Source organism: Nyctibius grandis, chromosome 6 (assembly GCF_013368605.1).
Source record: "Nyctibius grandis isolate bNycGra1 chromosome 6, bNycGra1.pri, whole genome shotgun sequence".
NCBI classification, from domain to species: Eukaryota; Metazoa; Chordata; class Aves; order Nyctibiiformes; family Nyctibiidae; genus Nyctibius; species Nyctibius grandis.
In genome coordinates, this window is record NC_090663.1 from 10697532 (window position 1) to 10720000 (window position 22469).

Here is a 22469-nt window from a genome sequence, read left to right on the forward strand (position 1 = left end):
AAGGACATATAATAGAAATACATCATCATTCATCTTCCAGACAGACAGTTGGTGATGTATCTGAGCTATTGAGAACGTCTAAGTCAGTTCTTACCTGCTTTTCCCTACAGAGATCAGTTCTGCAAAGCTGAAGTCTCTTATTTCCAATTACTTAAGCATAACAGACACTATATGCATGTCTTTTTCCTAAGATACTACTTTGCTGTACTTTCTACTGATTTTTGTTTTTAGTGTTCATCACCTGGAAAGAATTTTCATAAGGAAAAGCGTTCTTAAAGACTTTTTTGAAAGGAATCTGATGTTTACAATAATAAATAATGCAAAACTGTATTTTAAAAAGTAACTAAAGAAGGTAGAGCAAAAAATCCACAATGAAATCCAAAATAAAACAAAGCACTACTGTTTATGCAATAAATACAGATGGATTATTTCCTCCAACAGGTATATGACTTATTTTTCAGTTACATTGGCAGCACATGCTTTCTGTAGCTGTGTTCCACTGTAACATAAATAATTCAAGTTCCTTTAGCAGCAGTGGCAAAAGGTCTTTTCTTTAAATTATTTATGTAGCATTTTATAATGCTTTGTGTTAAGTATACTATTGCTTTCCTCTGCTTGAAGCCATGAGGGTAAAGAATCGATTTGTTTAGAATAGTGGTAGTGGCTACCAGGACTTGCTGGGGGGAAATGCGTTAGCTTCCCTTATCCCAAAGTTGCAGAGGAACAATGTGCCGCACAGTAAGACTAATCTGCACCCAATGGGTTCCGGGACGTTACAGCTGAACCTGGTATGGATTCAGAAGGATGGCTTTCAGTGAATGGCTTGAAATATTTGATTAAGTGGCACCACAGTGGTTCTTACCAGCTTTATCCAGGTAATGTACTTAGTGATTAAATGGAATATCTTAATTATATGAATTTATGCATTTCAATGATCACAAGGAATACGTGTAGCTTCTCACAATAATAGAAAGTATTTGTAGGTTGAAAAATACATATGGATTTTATGAACAAATGCATACAAAAACATCCTTAATTAGTTGTATTCAGACTTACTGCTTTATATGATTTAAATCAAAACTTTCAAAGCCATCTTATCCTGAATACTTTCAAGATTTTAGCATATTTAAATGCCTGCATTTTCTTACATAATGCTGGTTTTGTAAAACAAAACCAAGAACCTCCACAGAATGTGTAAACACAAAAGGTCTGAAGGATTGTTTTTCTGTGGAGTTTTAGAAAACATTCTGTGTCTATTCTCTGTTTGAAGAAGGTAATAAATGAAACTAAATGAGTTTGCACAGCAAGTCGTGCTTCCTCTCTAGGTACAGTGGTTCTTGAATAGAAATAAATTTAGGACCCTGGGGTGCGGGATACTTGAGTAAGGAGCCTCCTTCTACAGGTGATGCAAGATGAGTTGGTGCTTCACACAGTAAGGAAAAAGGCAGGAAGGCATTAGGAAACTTCACAACACTGCTAAGTCTTCTGTGCACCTGAGCTGGGGTTTTCATAGTAAAACTCCTTTGGCATCCTGAGATTCCCAAGAGCTAATCTTCTTTTTTTAAACACTTAACAAGAAGGAGGAGGCCAATTTTCACGACAACCTTGTGGTTAGAACGTCTGATGGTGGGAATCAGGGCTCTACGTTTCCTCTAATGATTATCGCGGAGTGATCGTTAGGTGAAATATGTGACTCGGTTGGGAAGTTTCTCCATTCCTGCTTTCCAAGGTGGGCTGTGTGTATGTAGAAATGCACGGGTTGTGAGGGTCAGGAAACCTGACGCTGAAGTCTTACATTGGAAACATTCCTCTGCATGGGGAGCAGAGCAGGAGTTACGGCTTATACAGTCTTCATTTAAGCGTGATTTGCATAAATTGTGTACTAGTGTTATAGTTGGTGAGGTTTTTTTCTTCCCATCTGACCTTTCTTTTTCTCTGATTCTAAATGGTATACCTGCACTAGCTTGTAACTGTTTTAATTGCAACTGTTGATATATGTGGTAAAAGAAACTAGAATAACCAAAACTTTTCTGGGAAACAACCTTGTTCTGTGTTGTTCAGGTTGACAGGCACCCCAGCAGAAATCTGTACAGATTTTAAAAGCAAACCGACTGCATTTGTGTTTCAAGGGAAAACAAAGCAGTGTCAGGGTTAAGTATGAATTCATATAGTTCTTTCTGAAAAAATCTGAATTAGCTAAATAAAATCCACCAGAACAGAGACAGTTTACTGTGAATGAGTAATTCCTTAATGGTGCTTTAAGACTTTGGAGGACCTGTGCCAGTGGCTCTCAAAGTTGTTGAAAATACAGTCATATTTTGGTTCATTTATTTCATGGAACCTCTAGAGTCGGCAGCATATCAGAGGAACGAGAACCTGGTGTAGTTTAGAGCAAATGTAACTCTGACAAGCTGGAGAGAGCAAGCAGCTGCTAGCAATTAAAGGTAGTTAGCAGTCACACACTGGTGTAAACACTCAGAGACTAATTGCAGTTTGGTCTTCCTGCCTGCCACGGGGAAGTTGAGCAGCCACCCCTCGGAGGGAGGAAGGCAAAGCTGACCTGGTAATGGCTGCTGTGCCTCCCGCTTTGCATTCCCTCCTGAGTCCTGAGGCGCTGTGACTTGTGGATTTAGAGTTGAGCACTTTGTGTGGCTACTCCCTAATTTCCCTCTGTCAGCCAAGTAGGTTTAAATGGTTTGGTATGTGGGGTGAGTTTGCCTTTCTGATTTTGCCTGAAAGGAACTAGGAAATTTTCATCATACAGATGCAGAACACTGGGGGTTGAACCCTCTAGGAGTGAGGCAGTATCTGAAACTGTTCCAGATATATCCAGAAGTGGGTGTTTATTAATATCCTGGACTCTAAAATAAAACGTATCTACCTGCAGAGTTAAAGCAAAATACTTCAGATAATAACTTTAGATACAATGTTTTTCAGTTTCACATTAGCTTCTTTTACAATAGTTTCACTGTGGTGACAGGTATTCTCTAGTGAAGCTATCAGTTGACTTCGTTATGCTTTTTATATGTCTTAAAGGAAAAAGTGAATAAATATTTCCTATAAGAAAATTTGGCATTATTTGCTGAGTGTTTTTAATTAGCTTTGATTAATATGACGATTAGGCAAAGAAAAATATATACCTGATGTGTTATTATGGTCCTTAAATATTTTCCTTGTTGAAAATATAAAGTTACATTTTCATTCTTCCTAATCTAATCCTGTCTCTTTGTCTGATTTTGTCTTATTTTTGTCTTAAACAATAGCTTTGCTTACAGAAGTTTGCAGTAGTTAACTGTTACATCTTAGTAAATATTTCTAAGCTACAGAATACATTTAAAATGAAGTTTCAGAACTGTTTTTTCTTTAATTTTTCTTATCTTTATAACTATCTTTATAACTTTTTCTTATAACTATCTTTGAATGGTCCTTTTTTTTTCAAAGTTCATACTTCCAGGGAGGAACAATTGCGTTTCCAAATTCTATGTTACCAAATGTTGAGTGTTTTGAAATACATATAACTGAAAACAAGAACTTGGGAGATCTTATAAAGTAGTAATTTTGGTGAAATTACTCCTTGCTTTAGTTAGTCCAGGTGATTAACCAAGGAAACTAAACAACAATAAAGTTGTCTCTGTGAAGAACAGGCCATGTCTTACTGCTTGTGGATTCAGTTTTCTCAGTCAGTTTACATTTACAGAGAGCTGTGTATTTACTTTTCCATTTGGCATAGAATTATTGAAGATAGCATCTCTTATATTTGAGGCTACTATTTTCTCACGTCTATTACTGCTAATTTTTCAAAGAATTGAATGTCTGCTTTTTTTATCCCTTCATCACAGAATCTCTCAGTTTGGCATCTCTCTAGTGCAACCTCCTGCTCAAAGCAGGGTCTGTATGAGATCAGACCAGGTAGCTCAGGGCTTTATTTAGTTGTGTCTTCACAATTAATTACACCTCAGATCATGTCTGTGAAATGGGTACCATCTGTGAGTACTGCTATATGAATTTTACATTTGTATAAACCGAGAGGTAAAGACAGCAGTGAAAGGGCATGCAACAAATAAATGAAAAGTTTGTGAATAGGATGCTGTTGTATACAGTTCACTCTTTTACTTAGAGCAGCCATTTCTTTCACCTTTCCACTTCTGTGAACAAGTGGTCACTTCTCTATTAATTTTTTGTGTGTACTCTGTTTATTGATACGTGACAAAGATGATCTGGGGTTAATACTTGAAATTATTACAGTCATGCTGCTACACAAGGTTGTGTTTTCCTGAATTCTCTACAGGTTCTTGTTAATTTGTCTTTCAGAATACAAAAGAAATTCCTGTTTTTTTGAGATCTAACGAATCCAATTATTTCTCAGCTTGATGTTCCTAACTTCACAATGTGTTCCTCAAGTCTGGGAGGGAGTCACGGATCCCTGTTTTTGTCAGAAACCCTGATAAATTTAGGATCTATGGTTTGATGCCTCTACTTTCCACAGATGAGGAAGGCACACATTACTAGCTCATTTTCCTCAGTTTTTCCTAAATTTTCAGCGTTTAACAGGAATCTCATATTTCCATGAAAAACTTCAGAGTCCCTCTCTACTGATTTAAGAGAGTATGAAATTTTGCTGCCTCCTATCACTAAATAGGTTTTTGTCCACATTCTGGTGAACAGTGGGTTTTTAAAGGTCTACCCTCCTTGGATAATCTTGGATTGCAGTCCATGGGGTGAAGAATGTGAGCAGAGAATTTTGTCCAAAATACTTATTTTGTTGAGTAAGAAAAGAGATTTCCTTTTGTGCCTGCTCCTTTTGCTTCTGGCAGGGGATTGCTGTTGAGACACTCATTTAATTTTCTTTGCAGTGAAACAAGAAAATTGAGATGATTGGGGTTGCTTTTTCTATGCAGGTGCTCCTAATAAAGATGGGGAGGGATACTTTGAAGTCTGCACTACTGTCAGCTTGAGCAGCAGGTGTGGTGAATCAAGTAAACAATGCTGAAGAGTAAAAGTGAATAATATTTTATTGACAAATTTGTTAATTTTTTTAACAGAGCTGAATAGCAGTGATTTAAAAGATTGCATCAGTGAAAATAGCCTCAGTAGCAATGCTAGTCTTCCCAGTGTACAGAGCTGCCGACGACTTCGAGAAAGAAGAGTTGCAAGCTGGGCTGTTTCATTTGAGCGTCTTCTTCAGGATCCTGTTGGTGTTAAATATTTTTCCGTAAGTTTTGAAGGATGGTAAGAGGCCTTTCAAAATACCTGATATCGCTGCAGTAATTCTTCTGTATTCTTTTTTCTTTCTTGACACTGTCCTTACATAGGACAAGAGATAGTAGTTCATTTTTACACAGTTGTTATCTGAGCATCTTTCTAAGTTTAAACTGGTTCACATTTGAATAAGAGTTCGTAGTAATACACATCTATTTCTGGATAGCAAAAGTTTCAGATAAAAATGGAGGCTATACCTTGCTTTGTATCTGAACTTCTAGAAAGCTCCCCCATTTTATAAAACAGTTATGTTTGGTTATATTTGTAGCGGTAGCTTTTGAAAAAAGGAAGAGGCAGTAGTTTCCTAAGAACTGGTAAGCTGTTCACGTTTGCCTACTGAAATATTGGAAGCCGCGTAGAACATTTTTTCAATAATACAGTGGCTTATCTTCCTGCAAAAGGTTTTTAGAAATACTTTTCAGAAGCAATTAAGGTAGCTAACAGCACTGGTTAAAGCTGCAGCTTGCAGGAGTAGTGTTAAGTATTTGCAAAGCATAAATTAAGATTCTTCACAGCACATTTATGAAGTTGTAAGTAGTATCATCTGTTTTACATGTAAGGAAACAGAGGTTTATACACTTCTGCATTGTTGCACTGAAAGTCTCTTGCTGATTCTGAATCACAAGGACATTTTGTGCTGCCCAAATAATTTTCACAAACAGAACATAAAAATACCTGTGGTATAAGAGATGTAGATTATTGGAATCTGTAGTAACTCAGACTCCTTTACTTGATACAAAAGTACATTAAAGTATGAAATGATTAATAAGTAGACTTCCATCTGAAATGGTGTGGGGACCCAAAAAAACACATCAACTGTGAACACCTGATGAGGGAACAGAGAAGATAAAAGCAAAATAATATATCCTGGATAGTGTGTTCCCTGTCTTTCCATTTTTCTTAGTAGAGTAGCTTAAGGGTTATTAGTTTCTGCTTAGATACTGAGACTTCTTCTCAGACTGAAAGAAAAATTACAATTTTAATCTGATGTTAGAATCCACCTGAAAAATGATATAGTTTGGGAGTGGTCTACTGAAAGTTTAGTTGTCTTTTCTCATTACTTTTAAGCTACCAGTAAACTTACGTACACTTAAGAGTGTAAGCCTTGGAGTCTGGCATAAAGCAGAGTCATGATGCCAAAAAAAAAAATTGCCTTTCAAGTGATAGGTTAGCATTCCTTCAAAGGGAAGCTCAGAAAGCCCACGGACTGAGAAGGGAGTCACCTATAACTAGCCAAAAGATACAGATTTCTGCCAGTATTTAAGAACACTGGAGCATCAGCATTTCATTTATGATTGCATGGTAAGCATCTTGGTGCATTTGGAATTCAGCATGCATAGGCCTTTCCCGAGGACAGCTTTGTCACTGAGCAGGAATTACTCTCTAGGAAGAGATTTTGCATGTTTTGCAAATACTCACATTTTGCATAATAGTCTGCTGATTAGAGCAGTCATCCAGGAAGTGAGACCTGATTGCAAGTTCCCTCCTCAAGTGGTTCAAACCAACATCTCCAGCTTCCCAGCAATGTGTGACAACTACTGGGCAACATAATGTTCCAACTGGGACACCACTCAGTCTTCCTGACAAAGCTGAATTGTTGTACAGCCAGCTGGGCCCAAATCATGTGACCAGAAAGAAAGCAAGCAGGAGATTGTCTATAGATGTATAGTGAAGACACTGAGTGGGGAAGTTGGCACTTGGGTTCCAGTTCCTGCTCACTACTTTGATTCTCTTTTAATCTGTAATTACATGTAAAATGCAGAAATGTCCCCTGACTACTCTCTGGATTGTCTTTTTTATGTTTGGTGTCTCAGGTTAGGTATCTGAAGAACTTTTAGTTTAAATTGAGAGCTTGCTAGTGAATTTAGACTCCGTATATTGTAGTTGATCTCAATTGCTTTCTTACAGTTGGACTCCCTAAATTCTATGTATATCTTAAAAGCACAAATAAAATTAAGTTTTAAGTATTTCTGTGAAGATTCCTCATAGACTGCTTTTTGAGACTGCCTTGCATGTTAAGGAAACTAGAGTGATACCAGTGTGGCACTCGAGTGAAGGTTGTGGCTTGTGGGCTGACTTAAAATAAAATTTCCAGTTAAACACTGATACCTAAAGTGTAAACAAGCATTGTTCCAATTACATGAGTGCCTAGATAATTCTTTTTAGAGGACTGAGTTAATTTTTTTAATTCCCCCCCCATTCCTAATGGTTAAAATGCTTTCAAGAAACGTGTGCTGAGAGAAAATTGAATTATACAGATTTGAATCAGGGACAGTTGGTAGTTGTACAATTTCCCAGCTGACTGGGGTCTCAGTCTTCATTTGAACTTTTGGATAATATAATATAAATGTCCTGATTATTGTGTGTTGTATTGGGAGATTTTTTTTTTTTCCCTCTAAGAATGTATTTTCCAAGGAGAACCCATGTAACCACATCAGCAAGCAGTGATAAAAGATTTTTTGTAGTTGCTATGTGATGCAGAAAGACACTGTAATGAATACAGAATTGATTACGGGTACTGCTCGGTAAACGTCTACGCTATTATACGAGTAGAACTGCAATTAAAGACAGCCAGTTTACAGTGTAGTTTTTAAATGTAGTTATAAATTATTTAAATTTTTTATTAAAAGTTTATTCACTAGTTTATATATTACTTAACGTATCATGAAGTTTCAGACTTCATCTTTGTACATGCAGATGATGTGATTGTAACTTGACGCATTGTTCTCAATTGTATACATTTAAGAGGAAATGAGAAAGAGGAGAAGCACTATGCCTATATTGGACATGCATTGGTTTTTACTGTAGAAAAAAACTGGACTGTGAGACTGATTGAAATGTTACCATTATGCAAACTTATCAAGCATTACAGATAGGTTGTTTGAAATGGCAAGTAACTTCTTTTCTTTGAGACATTTATGTATTTGTTTATTTTTCCCCTAGGAATTTCTACGGAAAGAATTTAGTGAAGAAAATATTTTATTTTGGCAGGCCTGTGAATATTTTAACCATGTACCTGCACATGATAAAAAAGAGGTAAGTCAATGTTGTATTTCATTACATGGTGTTGCTTACTAAAACTTGTTACTTCTTCAAGATTATTGACATTATTGGAGCTGTGCTGGGTTTTTGTACTGTGACTTCACTAAAATAGGGTTGGAGCCTCAGTCTAATTTTCTCAGTCCCCTGAGAGTACTGTCCCAAGTTTGAGATGTTGGATATATTTAGACTGCAGTGAAGTAGAGAGGTAGCTCAGTAAAAATGAGCTAAGATATACTGGATGTTGAAAAATGGCTAGCTGCAGTAGCCCAGTGCAAGGGAGCGCAGAGCAAGTTAATTCAACGTGTCAAGGGCTTTGAGATCAGTTTGGTGTTTTTTTCATTATTTCCAGAATGTGGGTGTTTCAAAATAAACAAGTTAAAAACAGAGCATGAATGTTTTTAACAGTAAATATTCAAATATATGTTTACTTTATTCTAACTTCTAGAAATTGAAGCTTAGAGGATTTATTTAAATAGTAACTGTTATATAAAAGGTCTAAAATCTAAAAAAATCTATTCTCCTTTGAAAGACAGCATTTGATGTGCTTCACCTTTATTATTTTCATAGTTTGATTATTTTAAGTTTTATTTTGATGGCAACTTTTACTGCTGAAGAAATATCTGATGAATATTTGTAATTTTAAAGCAAAAACCCTTTTTATATGCCTAAAACTAACAAAAGCTATTAAATGAAAAATGCTTATATATTAAGGAAACTGGACTGGCTGTGTATTTTAGTGTGGAATATATCACTGTAAAAAATACCTGTATAAAAATATATTTGCAAAGCAAACATATGTTTAACATTTCTTTTCTGTAGCTTTCTTACAGAGCTCGGGAGATCTTCAGTAAGTTCTTGTGTAGCAAAGCTACAACCCCAGTTAATATTGATAGCCAGGCACAGCTGGCAGATGATATTCTCAATTCTCCACATCCAGATATGTTTAAGGAACAGCAGCTTCAGGTAACCATAGAAAACATGACTGTTGTACATTTATGTCTATTATCTTTTCATCTCAAGTGCTTTAAAATCTGCAGAAGTAGTTTCACATGCTGTATGTTTTACTATGCATAAAAAGACAGAGAAGTCAATATCATATAGATTCTATTAGCAGAACAAAAAGAAGCTGTATAATGGAATGGTACCTGACTTTTTCTGTACATTTGCATATGTATGGAAAATCGACGTTAACTAAAAAATCTGAAAAATACTATTCTTGAAATGAGGGTTTAGTGCAAGTAAATAATGCCATGTGGTGCAACAACATTGCATATGGTGTTTTCATATGGTTGCTTATTCTTTTCTTTAGTGAACAATTGTGAACACAAATAGTGTCTAATTTTGGTTAAAGTGGTTTGTAAAATATGTCTGTTGTGTTGAAGAAGTCCTTCTCATGTACTTTAATAGAACTGTCAAACAAAGAGCTTGTTAAAGCTATTGGTGTCTGAAGACCTCTGAAGTGGATACATTTTAAATAATGTTTGATGTTCAGAACAGAATAGTTATGTAACAACAGGATACATTTCACATTTTCTGTAGAATTTAAGTTTCTTCCTTTTTCTCCAAAGTAATCTCTTTGGTAACTCCTACCCTAATAATTTATGTGTAGAAATAATTTTGAGATCATGTTATTTAGAAATCAAGGATATAGCTTTAACTGCGTAAATGAAGCAGGTTATGGTCTTAGTCTTGGCCCAACCTCAGATTGCATGCTTTTGGGGCATAAGAGCAGGTGGATATAGTATCTTACTCCATCTGTGAAGTGGAGATAGAAAGGTAGGTCTAACTGCTGGTCTGGTAGCTTCTAGCCTTACAGCCCATGGACCTACCAAGGCCTGAGGCTTCTGTGGGAATTACCAGCCATGATCTTCCCAGAGATTTTTTCATGCATTCCTCATCTTGGCTTTGTGGAGCCCATGCCTGAATTCCTCTTCATCCTTTCCCAGTTGTTTGGTGGAGCAGGTGGTGTTCTTATGAGTCTCGTGACTGCGCTGATGCAAATTTTCTTCCTCCTTTGAAAATGCTGTTTCCTTAGGTTGGAGGGCTTATAAGGTGGGTGAAAATACTGATGTGAAGTGCTGCTGTGGGTCTAATCCCAGCCATGTGGCTTGTCTGGACCTGACCTGCTTCTCTCAACTTATCAATGCCCCTGTAGTTCTCCTGTCAGATCCCTCAATCAGGCCTGTTCCTCCCACTGAAATTAGTCGAAGCAGGATGAGAATTGCTTCTGTCAAAGTAAGCAGCCTTGGAGCTAGGTGTGCCAGCTGAGAGGTACTAATGGCATGTTGCCTGGCTGAGGTCAGTGCTGGGTGATCGACTGCCTTGATGGCCCTTAATATCTTGGTTTCACTTAGTGGTGTTTCTGCAGTAGGTCAGTTTGTGGTCCTAATGGGGTGGCATGACCTCGGGAACGCAGAACTGTAGGTATGTGTAGTTATTGCAACAAACCCACAGACTTTCAAAGTTCAGCTCATGGTGGTGAAACCATCTTAATAAAGCGAAGGCTCTGCATTTGTGGTCTTTCACAAGAGTTTCTAGATTTCAGTGCTGAGCACAGAGTGCAAGGGTGCTGGTGCCTGGTGGTCATTGGATAAGTGTTATATGATGCTGGGGAATAGGGAGTGTTGCTGTAAGGCTGCAGTGGAGTTGCAGAAGCGTGTATGGGAAAGTGCCTTGGAAAGCACTGCTGAGGCTGTTACTTCTCAAGCACTGCCTGTTGGGAATGCTGCTGGAAGTTGCTTTCTGTCCGTAGCCTGACAAATTTGCCCTTGAGCCTGTTGTTAGGGGTAGTGTGATATGACAGTGTGGATGCAGCCAAAATGCCTAGTTAGGATTTTACTGTGTTTTACAGTAAAATAAGAACAAGCATTTTGAGTGTTTCCAGATGCAAGACAGTGTAAGTCACTTGAAGATAATAAAATAAGAATAAAATATCATTTACTTCATGTAGAGTTGTGTAAATGGATGCAAGTTTTTTTACCCTTGTTTATGTGTAAAGTTCAAATTATGCTTTTCTAAGCTATATTTCTCTTTCTCATTTGTAAGAACAAGAAATAGCATCTGCTAAATTTTTCCAAATAAGAGAAGTCATTAACATGTGTAAATTAATATGTTAGTAATGCTAAATATAGGAAATCGGGGTTGTAGTGTGGGCTAGCAACACAGTAGGGTAGATGATGATCAGCTGAAGGTAAATTAGTTCAGCTGTCATCACTCTGTCCAGCAAAGTTAAAAGGCTGGAATGTTTTTGCTATATTAGGTATATTTAATCTGTAGACTTCATCTCTGCAGTACCTCTCCTTGTGTCTCTTAGCTCTCTGCAATATTTTCCTTTATTCTTCCTACCTAGCATGGAATAACAATTTTATCTTCTTTTGGTGCTGGATTTTGTGACAGGAGGCAACTCTGAAAAGCTTTGGTTTTCATCCTGTAACTCTATTAAATTTAACATATTAATGTTAGCTGTGCTGTAGAATTGTGTCTTATATTTCGGGGGCACAAATTGCGTTTAGCTTAAAATATTGTGATTTGTTGAGTGGTGTAACCTCTACAAGTTTCATTGTCTTAAAAACCTTAAGGACAGGTGAAGTACTTTGTATTTTTCAGTTAGCTTGGTTTTTGCATCTCTGTTGGTGTTTCAGACTGTACTTACCATTTTTCCCCAATAACCTTGTGTCAGCAGTGCGTCTGTGAGTCCTTGAGATTGAGGCATTTTGATTCCTTGTAATTGCTCCTCCGTATTTTACGCTATTTTGGCAATACACCACGGTAGTATTCTTTGAGTTCAACAGAATTCAAGAAACGTTTCAAAGCTATGTGCGTTGTGTGCACTAAACAATTTGTTGAGCCTTGGCCTGAAGACTGTGTGTGCTCTGAAACTAGTTGCCTTTTTGAATTTTGCTGGTGTACCTACCTGTGGTCAGAGAAGGATTGTATTTTTTCATAGCCTGAGAGAGAGATTCCCCTTTGTGAGCAGTGGGAAGAGTTGTTGACACTGTATTGTGTCTTTGATGCTACATTGAGGGCATGTTAGTCTTTGTGGTGAGCTGTTTAAGCACATTAAGCTGGCAAAACTAACCCTACAAAAGCATTTTTTCCGTAGCTTGCTATGTGGAAAACAGTTTGTTAGAGGGCACAACAAACACAACAGGTAGCACCTAAGAGGGAATGGGGATGTATGGGGGGAAGGCAAGAATGTGGAAGTCAGCATTCAGTTTGAATTAGGCTTGCAGCATCTCGCTTGTTTGTCAGAAAAGCTTTGGGCTAATGCTTGTTGAGAAGGGTGTCTCTGCACAATCTGAAAAATTATTTCCATCTGCAACTGGGCCACTGTGACTTAGTGATGGACTTCTCTGTAGGTTCTTGGGAATGCCATGACCGGTTGGGTGGCACATACTGTTCTTCACTTGTAGGAAATCTGTCATGTCCAAAGAAGGTGGCACTCATATTGTTTTTTCAGATTAAGTGAATCAATGGAGCAGATGTAAAGGTAAAAGCTTGAATTCACTTAAAACTCTATAGGTTTGCAAAACTGGAAAAAGGAAGTCAAGCATTCTGTTTAGCATTTAAGAACAAACTTCTCTTCCTTTACTTTCATAAATTTAGCTGTGGCTAAATTAGCCTCAGACATTTGCTCCAGGCCCGGTATAAAGCTGCTTCCTTCCATTGTAGTTAAAGATAAATTTTGGTCTTGCCCAGAGCAGCCATTTTATGTAAACTGTTCTTTTTCAAGGTCTTGATTTTACAGCACCTTGATTATTGAATCTTCCAAAGGTACTGATCTTTATTTTTCCCTTATGATTGGGCACATGAACTTTACATAATACCGTAAAGGACTCTGCTCCTTCCCACGTCAGTAATTAACCTTGTGTACCTTGTATCATTGCATACCATTGCATATTGTGACTATATCATATTCCTGAGTTCTAGACCATACGTTTTTTTTTCTTGTTCACAGCTACCTTAAAACACACTTGTATAATTACATCAGTACTATATGTGACAGGATTAAACAATCTTTAAAAAAAATTTAAAATGGCTAGCTTGCTACGTGCTTCGATAGAATGTACAAAGGCATAAATGCAATAAAAGATGGCTATGAGGATGGTGTTGTCAAGACTCTACAGCATCTTAGCTTCTCATGCACTTTGCACAAATCATAGCATTTTTCTGAACCTGTGCTAAGGGAATAGATCAAATTATGTTTCACTTTAAATTGGTGCAGTGTATTTAACCAGGTCTAAACAAAGTCCTGCCTACTGGTGTTTACAGGTTAATGACCTAAATTTTGTGGCTGTTGTTGAAATAGTTTCATTTTCTTGATGTGTTATTTAAGCTTATGTAACCATTATCCATTGCATTTTAATTTCAGATATTTAACTTGATGAAGTTTGATAGCTATACTCGCTTTCTCAAATCCCCACTTTACCAAGAATGCATCTTAGCTGAAGTAGAAGGTCGTCCTCTTCCTGATCCTCAGCGTGTTCCCAGCAGCCCCACTTCCAAACACAGTATCAGTTCAGAGAAGTCCAATATCTCAACACCGAAAAAGGTTACCTTTGTATTGTTGTTATCTGAAAACTATGTTCTTAAATAATGTTTTTCAAGTTGTTTAGAAGATCAAAGATAATATATAAAAAACAACTAGAATGTTTGTTTAATGGTGCTGGCAAATATAATTACAAATCTGTACGTTTGAATCGAATTTCTAGCTATTGACTTCCTGAATATAATTTAAAATCTTTGTTATTATTTAAATATATGTGTACAAATAAAAAGTGAGGATTATTTTAATGCTTCAGCTTATTTCGATTGAATATTGGAATTAAGATGTGATCACATTTTAACCTTTGCTGAGAGGAGACATTTTATCAGAATTTATTGAAGAAGGCTTAACCTAATCTAACTCATCTCTGCAGAGGGTAGTTTTTTAATTTCTTAGCTCCTACTGGACAAAGATAATGCTGTGTAAAACTGATACAGTTGCTTAAAAATTACACCAGTAGTCTTAACTGATCTCCTAACATTATTTAGAGTTTATTTTTTCTTCATGTAGATAATACTACTGTAGTATTACATAACTGTATGGGTAAATTATAACTTTACATTTTTCGTGTCAATCACTACACATTAGCCCATCTGCTATTGAGTATTTTTGTGACTAGTATTTTAAGGAATACTCTAATAATCTAACAAGAATAGTAGCTTGCTAAAAGTAAGTTTAGTTTAATGTCAAACATTCCTGATGTTTGTATTCTTCAGCAGTAACAAATACTTTGATTATACTTGTAAATGTTAAACAATACTTTGTCATTGTCTATAAATGCAGTTCATGTTCAAGCTTAGCCTAGGAAAAATATGTGAAATACAGAAATGAAATTCTGTGCTTTAAAAGCAAGACAAGTGGCCTTTCCACTTTAACTTAGGCATTACTGGTGAGCTGTGGAGAGTTCTTTTATGTTTGCAGGAGCTCTCTGTGGCTTGTTTCCAGCTACCATTTCGTACTCCCTGCTAAGTAGTACATTTCCACCTATGTATTTCTTTTTGATTTCACTGGGGTTTTTGTTTTGTTTTTTTTTTTTGATTGCTACTGAGAGGGATGCTGGCATATACACTTGTATAAAGAAGGCAGCTAACCTGACCATCACATTCTTGTTTCGGGAAGAAGAGTGGGAAGGTTTATTTTAGATAATATACTTACAACTGTGATCCAACCAATGCTTTAATTGTGTTTTGGTGATAGTTAAGTGGTAAATCAAAGTCAGGAAGATCTTTAAATGAAGAGTCAGGAGAGGAGGATACTGAGAAGAAAAAAAGGGGAACATTTTTCTCATGGTCAAGAAGTAAGAGTTTGGGAAAATCACAGAAGAGAAAAGAAAACGGTGATTATCCAAATGGTGAGTATTCACATTCCACTTTGTTGCACAGTTGTTTCAGCAATAGATGTGACTAATCTTGTGATGTTTAGTTTGCATCTAAGTGCATCCTTGAGTGTGACAGAGGGAAAAGAAACTGTCAAGTCAGAAGGCCATAGCGTGGCTGGTATTGCTGGAAGTTTTGTGGAAGCAGATGTACAAATAAATACATAAAAGTATGAAAATATTTACATTTGTTTTTATTGACTTCCAAGAGACTTTTTTTCTGCTTTCTGGTAGACTCTGCATTTCTGTGTGCTGGCAATTGCTTTTTCAAATAGAGAGTTACTATTTTTATAGTGAGACAATTTCAACACTTTACAGAGAAGTTCAGGAGCTGTACATGCAAATAGTGCTGTAGTTATAGCTATTTAAAAATTCCTCCATCTACATTATCCTATCTTTCTTTTTTTTATTAGTACCACACAGGTATGTTCAGTTTTGAACACACTTACTACCCGTTTCCACCTTTCCTGACTAAAATGAAAAAAGAAATAAGTTGCGAAAACTCTTGGAATCTGATGGTTTTTAACTGTTTATGAGAGTTTAAGGAAGAGTTCCCTTATGAAAGCACCTGTACATGGCCTCTAGAGGAAGAGGCATTAACTCATTCCACTCAATTAACAATAATGGAGAAAATCAATCGAAGCACCAAATTTGGACCATATTGTTACTGTCGTTTCTGCTTCTCTATTTTCTAGTAAAAGCCCAGACGGACAAGATGTCTTAATCATATGGATGGTTTAAGTATTCTCATTATACTCATATGTGAAAAGACATCAGAGGCATTTGCTAAGATTATAAACTTCTGAAAGTGACTAGCGATTGTCTTACATTTAATTTTCTAACACCATTTAAATATTTATCTCCCTTCAAAATATCTGAAGAGGTAGAATAACTTTTAATTTTTTAAAAAATATTTTAAGATTAAAAAAAAAAGTTTTTAGATTTTTTTAAATGTAAAAGTGAGGTTATTCAAGGGTTACATAACCAAGAAATACTAGACCAAATATTGTTGTGGTTTTCTATGCTTCAATGCACAGTATGAAGATTTGGTGTTTTTTCCTATAATGGAAAAAAAAATGTTCTGACCAGAGGAGCTAATATTTGAACTAGCTTTCTGTGTTAGAATAAATACCAAAAATAAGCTTTTTTACTGATTTCTGATTTTTTCCACAAACAGATTCTATTCAGTCCAATGGATTATCATACAGACGGGAATCACAAGGTTCCATGTCATCAACTGCTAGTCTTGACTTGGTAATGGCCGGCTCTTAATAATGAAGAAGTGGGGAAGCAGTGAAAACAGTGAATTACTAATTTTCTAAGCAGTGTGAAGTAATTTGTTTGAAGTAATAATTTGAGAAAGAGTCTTTAAGTATTACAGTTAGAGGGCAAGATGTAATATTAAGCAATTTTAGAATACTAGAGATGTAATAGTGATTGTATTCATATATTGCTTCTTATTTTGTCCTTGTAACAGAAAGATATCCTTTGCATCTTGTCTGTCTTAACTTCAGGCACCGGTAAACTTCCAGAATAAAAGTTTGCCTTTCAAAGGGAGCTACTGTGGCTCTTTATAAACAGCTTTTTCCATGTACCGGAGCTTTGAGATTCTGTTCTGAACAACCACATGTTAAAGCTTTCCCTCTGCTTAACCTGTACGCAAGTTGTGTTAGGCTGATTTCTGTGGTACCAGTGTCTGTTGTGCTTCTTTCCTTTCTGTTTCTTTTAAAGTCGTGAGTTTTTCTTCTTGTCATTATGACTTTGCTCCTAAAATCTGAGAAAAGAGAGGTAGGGAATTTCATTGCTAACACTGTGATTTTGTCATAGTATGTAGGAAAATACTGTGCACCTCAGATACTGTGTTCAGTTTTGGGCCCCTCACTACAAGAAAGACATTGAGGTGCTGGAGTAAGTCCAAAGAAGGGCAAGGGAGCTCGTGAAGGCTCTAGAGCACAAGTCTCATGAGGAGCGGCTGAGGGAACTGGGATTGTTCACCCTGGAGAAAAGGAGGCTGAGAGGAGACCTTGTTGCTGTCTACAAGTACCTGAAAGGAGCTTGTAGTGAGGTGGGGGTCTGTCTCTTCTCCCAAGTAACAAGTGATAGGACAAGAGGAAATGGCTTCAAGTTGTGCCAGGGAAGGTTTAGATTGGATATTAGGAAAAATTTCTTCACAGACAGGGTCGTCAAGCACTGGAACAGGCTGCCCAGGGAAGTAGTGGAGTCACCATCCCTGGAGGTATTTAAAAGACAAGTAGATGTGGTGCTTAGGGACATGGTTTAGCAGTGGACTTGACAGTGCTGGGTTAATGGTTGGACTTCGTGATCTTAAAGGTCTTTTCCAACCAAAGCAATTCTATGTCAGGAAGTCAAGGAAGGGTACCAGGAGACCTGCATGGTTGAACAGGGAACTGCTGGGCAAACTCAAGTGGAAGAAGAGGGTGTACAGATCGTGGAAGGAGGGGCTGGCCACTTGGGAGGAATATAAGTCTGTTGTCAGAGGATGTATGGAGGCAACTAGGAAAGCTAAGGCCTCCATGGAAGTAAACCTTGCAAGAGAGGTCAAGGACAACAGAAAGGGCTTCTTCAAATACATTGCAGATAAAGCCAACACTAGAGGCAATGTAGGCCCACTGACGAATGAGGTGGGGGTCCTGGAGACAGAGGATAAAAAGAAGGCGGAGTTACTGAATGCCTTCTTTGCCTCTGTCTATACTGTTGGAGGCTGTCCTGAGGAGCCCCGGATCCCTGAGGCCTCAGAAGAAGTCAGGATAGAGGAAGAATCTGTCTTGGTTGATGAGGGCTGGGTCAGGGACCAATTAAGCAATCAGGACGTCCATAAATCCATGGGCCCTGATGGGATGCACCCGCGGGTGCTGAGGGAGCTGGCGGAAGTCATTGCTAGGCCACTCTCCATCATCTTTGCTAAGTCGTGGGCAACGGGAGAGGTGCCTGAGGACTGGAGGAAAGCGAATGTCACTCCAGTCTTCAAAAAGGGCAGGAAGGAGGACCCGGGTAACTATAGACCGGTCAGCCTCACCTCCATCCCCGGAAAGGTGATGGAGCAACTTGTTCTTGGTGCTGTCTCTAGGCACATCAAGGATAGGGGGATCATTAGGGGCACTCAACATGGCTTCACCAACGGGAAGTCTTGCTCAACCAACTTGATAGCCTTTTATGAGGATGTTACCCGGTGGATAGATGATGGTAAAGCTGTGGATGTGGTCTATCTCGATTTCAGTAAAGCGTTTGACACGGTCTCCCACAGCATCCTCGCAGCTAAACTGGGGAAGTGTGGTCTGGATGATCGGGTAGTGAGGTGGATTGTGAACTGGCTGAAGGAAAGAAGCCAGAGAGTGGTGGTCAATGGGACAGAGTCCAGTTGGAGGTCTGTGTCTAGCGGAGTTCCGCAAGGGTCGGTTCTGGGACCAGTTCTATTCAATATATTCATTAATGACTTGGATGAGGGATTAGAGTGCGCTGTCAGCAAGTTTGCTGATGACACAAAACTGGGAGGAGTGGCTGATGTGCCGGAAGGCTGCGCAGCCATTCAGAGAGACCTGGACAGGCTGGAGAGTTGGGCGGGGAGAAATTTAATGAAATATAACAAGGGCAAGTGTAGAGTCCTGCATCTGGGCAAGAACAACCCCATGTACCAGTACAAGTTGGGGGCAGAGCTGTTGGAGAGCAGCGTAGGGGAAAGGGACCTGGGGGTCCTAGTGGACAGCAGGATGACCATGAGCCAGCAGTGTGCCCTTGTGGCCAAGAAGGCCAATGGCATCCTGGGGTGTATTAGAAGGGGTGTGGTCAGTAGGTCGAGAGAGGTTCTCCTCCCCCTCTACTCTGCCCTGGTGAGGCCGCATCTGGAGTATTGTGTCCAGTTCTGGGCCCCTCAGTTCAAGAAGGACAGGGAACTGCTAGAGAGAGTCCAGCGCAGAGCCACGAAGATGATTAAGGGAGTGGAACATCTCCCTTATGAGGAGAGGCTGAGGGAGCTGGGTCTCTTTAGCTTAGAGAAGAGGAGACTGAGGGGTGACCTCATTAATGTTTATAAATATGTAAAGGGCAAGTGTCAAGAGGATGGAGCCAGGCTCTTCTCAGTGACATCCCTTGACAGGACAAGGGGCAACGGGTGCAAACTGGAACACAGGAGGTTCCACTTAAATTTGAGGAAAAACTTCTTTACGGTGAGGGTGACTGAACACTGGAACAGGCTGCCCAGAGAGGTTGTGGAGTCTCCTTCTCTGGAGACATTCAAAACCCGCCTGGATGCGTTCCTGTGTGATATGATCTAGGCAATCCTGCCCCGGCAGGGGGATTGGACTAGATGATCTTTCGAGGTCCCTTCCAATCCCTAACATTCTGTGATTCTGTGATGTCTTAATTATGTTGTTTTCACAAGAAATGTATTTAGACCTTTTTCTTTATTAAATTACGAGAAATATGTTTTTATTAAGAATAGATTCCTATTGGGTCTTTTCCAGCCTAAACGGTTCTATGATTCTATAATCAGTGAAGACAATGTGTTTTCTAACCATCAAGTTCTACCTTTGCAGTGCAAAACTAATGAAATGCAAAATTAGAACAGTATTAATAATAGAACGTCAATGTAATACTTTAAATTTATTTTAACTACGTTGATATGGAGGAATAATATAAAAAAGGAAATTTTTAGAAGTTTTTTTTGTAGTCTTGATATCCATCTAGTAGACTAGATTCTAGCAACTATGTAATTTCGCCTATGCTACAAATATTGATCAAGGAAGGAAGCATGGCAAAGTCATGTTTATTTCTGTTGCAGAAAAGTCTTATCTTAAGAAACAGAAAACGCAAAGTCTCCGTAAAGCAACAACCCCTCTTTTCTCTCCCACTCCAGCTGATTAAGTCAGAAAGTTACTGTGATTTGGATGAGAAGCAGCAAGTTAGAGAAGAGAGAAAGCATGATGAGTACCCTAAAAGACTGTTGAAAAACAGTATTTTTGTAGTGTCCTTCTAAGTGAGCTTTTTGTTAAATTTTCAGATACTTTTGATATTTCGTAGTAGTGTTACTATTCTGCTGTTACTCTAGAATAAAGGTCAATGCTGTGCCCTTTAGCCTTAACGCATAACATTGTACTTTTTGTTCACTTTAATAAAACAAAAGCATGGTCATCATGTGAATTATTTTAAAATTTTAATTTCTCTGTGGTGTATTTGTATGTGTAGCATTCAGATTATGTTAAAAGAAGAGGAAATTTTGTTTGAGGAACCTGGTGTTTAAAGGTGTTCCTCATCACTTAAGTGTTCATTCATAATGTGCCAATGGTAATTTTTACCTCAGCAGGTCATTATTGAGTATAGACACTGAACTATTTGGAAACTAAATAAGATTTTATTTACTTCTTGCACTTGTATAAAACTTCATCTGTTCTTGAAATACATTTAGATTTGTGCAGTGCTGTTATCTTTATCTAAATGCTTTTTTTCAGGATTTAAGTTTATCTGATATTTGTGATATTTGGAAGGATTTCTAGACTGTAAACATCATAGAAAGTATGCTTCTTGGCTTGGTATGATTTGTACAGATTCTAAAAGTTTGTGCATATTCCTAATTTTCCTGTTGGGCACTGACACTTCTTTCTTTCTCCTGTCAAGTCCGAAGCCTCAAGATTACCTGCATTTGTACCAGATAAAGAGAAATCCCCCAAATACTGCTGTATAAACCTTCCGGATGGTTCATCCAGCAAAATGGCTGTTAAATCCGGATTCTCCATCAAAGAGGTGCTATCTGGGCTCTGTGAGAAACATGGCATTAACATAGCTGCAGTGGACCTTTTTTTAGTTGGAGGTGATAAGGTATTGCATATTCCTGTGCTTTTTTTAAAGTGTTTTCATATTCTTTTTACTAATAAGGAGTTCTGTTCTCTCAGTAGTAATACACATGTCCTGGTTCTGCCTGTAGCTTTACATTGGCAATGCTAGTTAATTGAAGGAGAATTTTAGTGAAACTGGAACTGGTGGAGTACTGTGATTGGTTGTGGTATCTACATTACAGAAAGCAGAAGAGAGTTCATGACAAGGATTTCCTTATAATAATTTATTTTAGGTATCTAGTGCATGTAGTTTGTCTGGGAGAATGGTTAGCTTGTACTCAATTGAGAGTATCCACAAAGAAAACAAGTGTTTTGTAGTAGACAGTACTTCGTTACAGCTAAGAAACATAGTGACATTCAGTTGTTCAAAGGTGAAATGAGATTAATTCATGCTAATATTAAGGTACATCATTTAATATTGAGGAAAATTTCCAGGACAGTAGTCTACATTGGTGCGGGGTGATGGCTTTTATTCCAACAGAAGTATCTCCAATTCAAAGAGAAGCTGTGGATATGAAACTTTTATTGTCTTAAATTTGTGCTTATGACCAATCTAGATTATTACAATGACAAAAATCGACAAATGTGCACAGTATGTGTTGGTTCTTTTAAATCTTTTAATGACTGTTAACTTGCCATATTTTCTAATGCATCATTCTATGTAATAATTTACTTAAGTTGAAGGACCTACGCTTGTTTTAAAACACTGAGTTCCTGAATACCTGCTGACTCCAGTGGAAGTTGAAGTTTGGTCATTGTCTCACAACTAGCCAAAATAAAAACCACTTTAATCATGTTGCATAATGTAAATGAATATCTGCTAGAATGTATACAAACTATATTAATAATTTTTGAGTGATCTGAATAATTTTTTTAGCCACTCAGCTGTTCTTTTTTTATGTATTTTAAAATTAATTTGCTCTCTCTTCTTTTGTTCCTGACATACGCTCTGTAGCCACTTGTATTGCACCAAGACAGTAGCATCCTGGAGTCTCGGGACCTACGTTTAGAAAAACGCACTTTATTTCGGTAAGAGTCAAAAATAGTATCTTCCTCTAGTATTTTCCTCCCCATTTTTCTTTTTGTGAGTGCACCAAAGTATATTGTCAGTTACCTGTGCAGCAAACCAGTAGTTAATGAAGCAAAGAATTTGTCTGAATCCAGTAAAATATCCAGTTAGCCATGCAGTGCAACATCTTGGATTGTAATTCAGAGTTCCGCATTACGGAATCTAAGGTTCCCATTCATTGTACAGTCACATTAGAAGAAACAGGCCTTAGTATCAAGCAGAGAGTCTCATGTGAAGAAGGAAGGTGACCTAATGTTTGTCACTGAAAATGATTGACTTCCACAACTTGCAGTTAACTCACAGTTTGAGTTTCTATTAAAGTGAGAAGGC

The 22469-nt window shown here is 37.7% G+C and overlaps 1 protein-coding gene across 4 annotated transcripts in view; it reads left to right on the top strand.

Annotated features, from left to right (window-relative positions):
• Positions 1-22469, top strand: part of RGS12 (regulator of G protein signaling 12) — a 91432-nt gene that overhangs the window by 48684 nt on the left and 20279 nt on the right. For 3 of the 4 annotated variants that reach the window (XM_068403367.1, XM_068403368.1, XM_068403369.1), the window contains 8 exons: positions 5043-5212; positions 8203-8295; positions 9121-9264; positions 13673-13852; positions 15044-15197; positions 16399-16475; positions 20853-21053; positions 22026-22099. In XM_068403367.1, coding sequence (XP_068259468.1) covers positions 5043-5212; positions 8203-8295; positions 9121-9264; positions 13673-13852; positions 15044-15197; positions 16399-16475; positions 20853-21053; positions 22026-22099 — 1093 coding nt within the window. The remainder of the gene's footprint in view (positions 1-5042; positions 5213-8202; positions 8296-9120; positions 9265-13672; positions 13853-15043; positions 15198-16398; positions 16476-20852; positions 21054-22025; positions 22100-22469) is intronic. The other variant, XM_068403370.1, reaches the window with a different exon arrangement.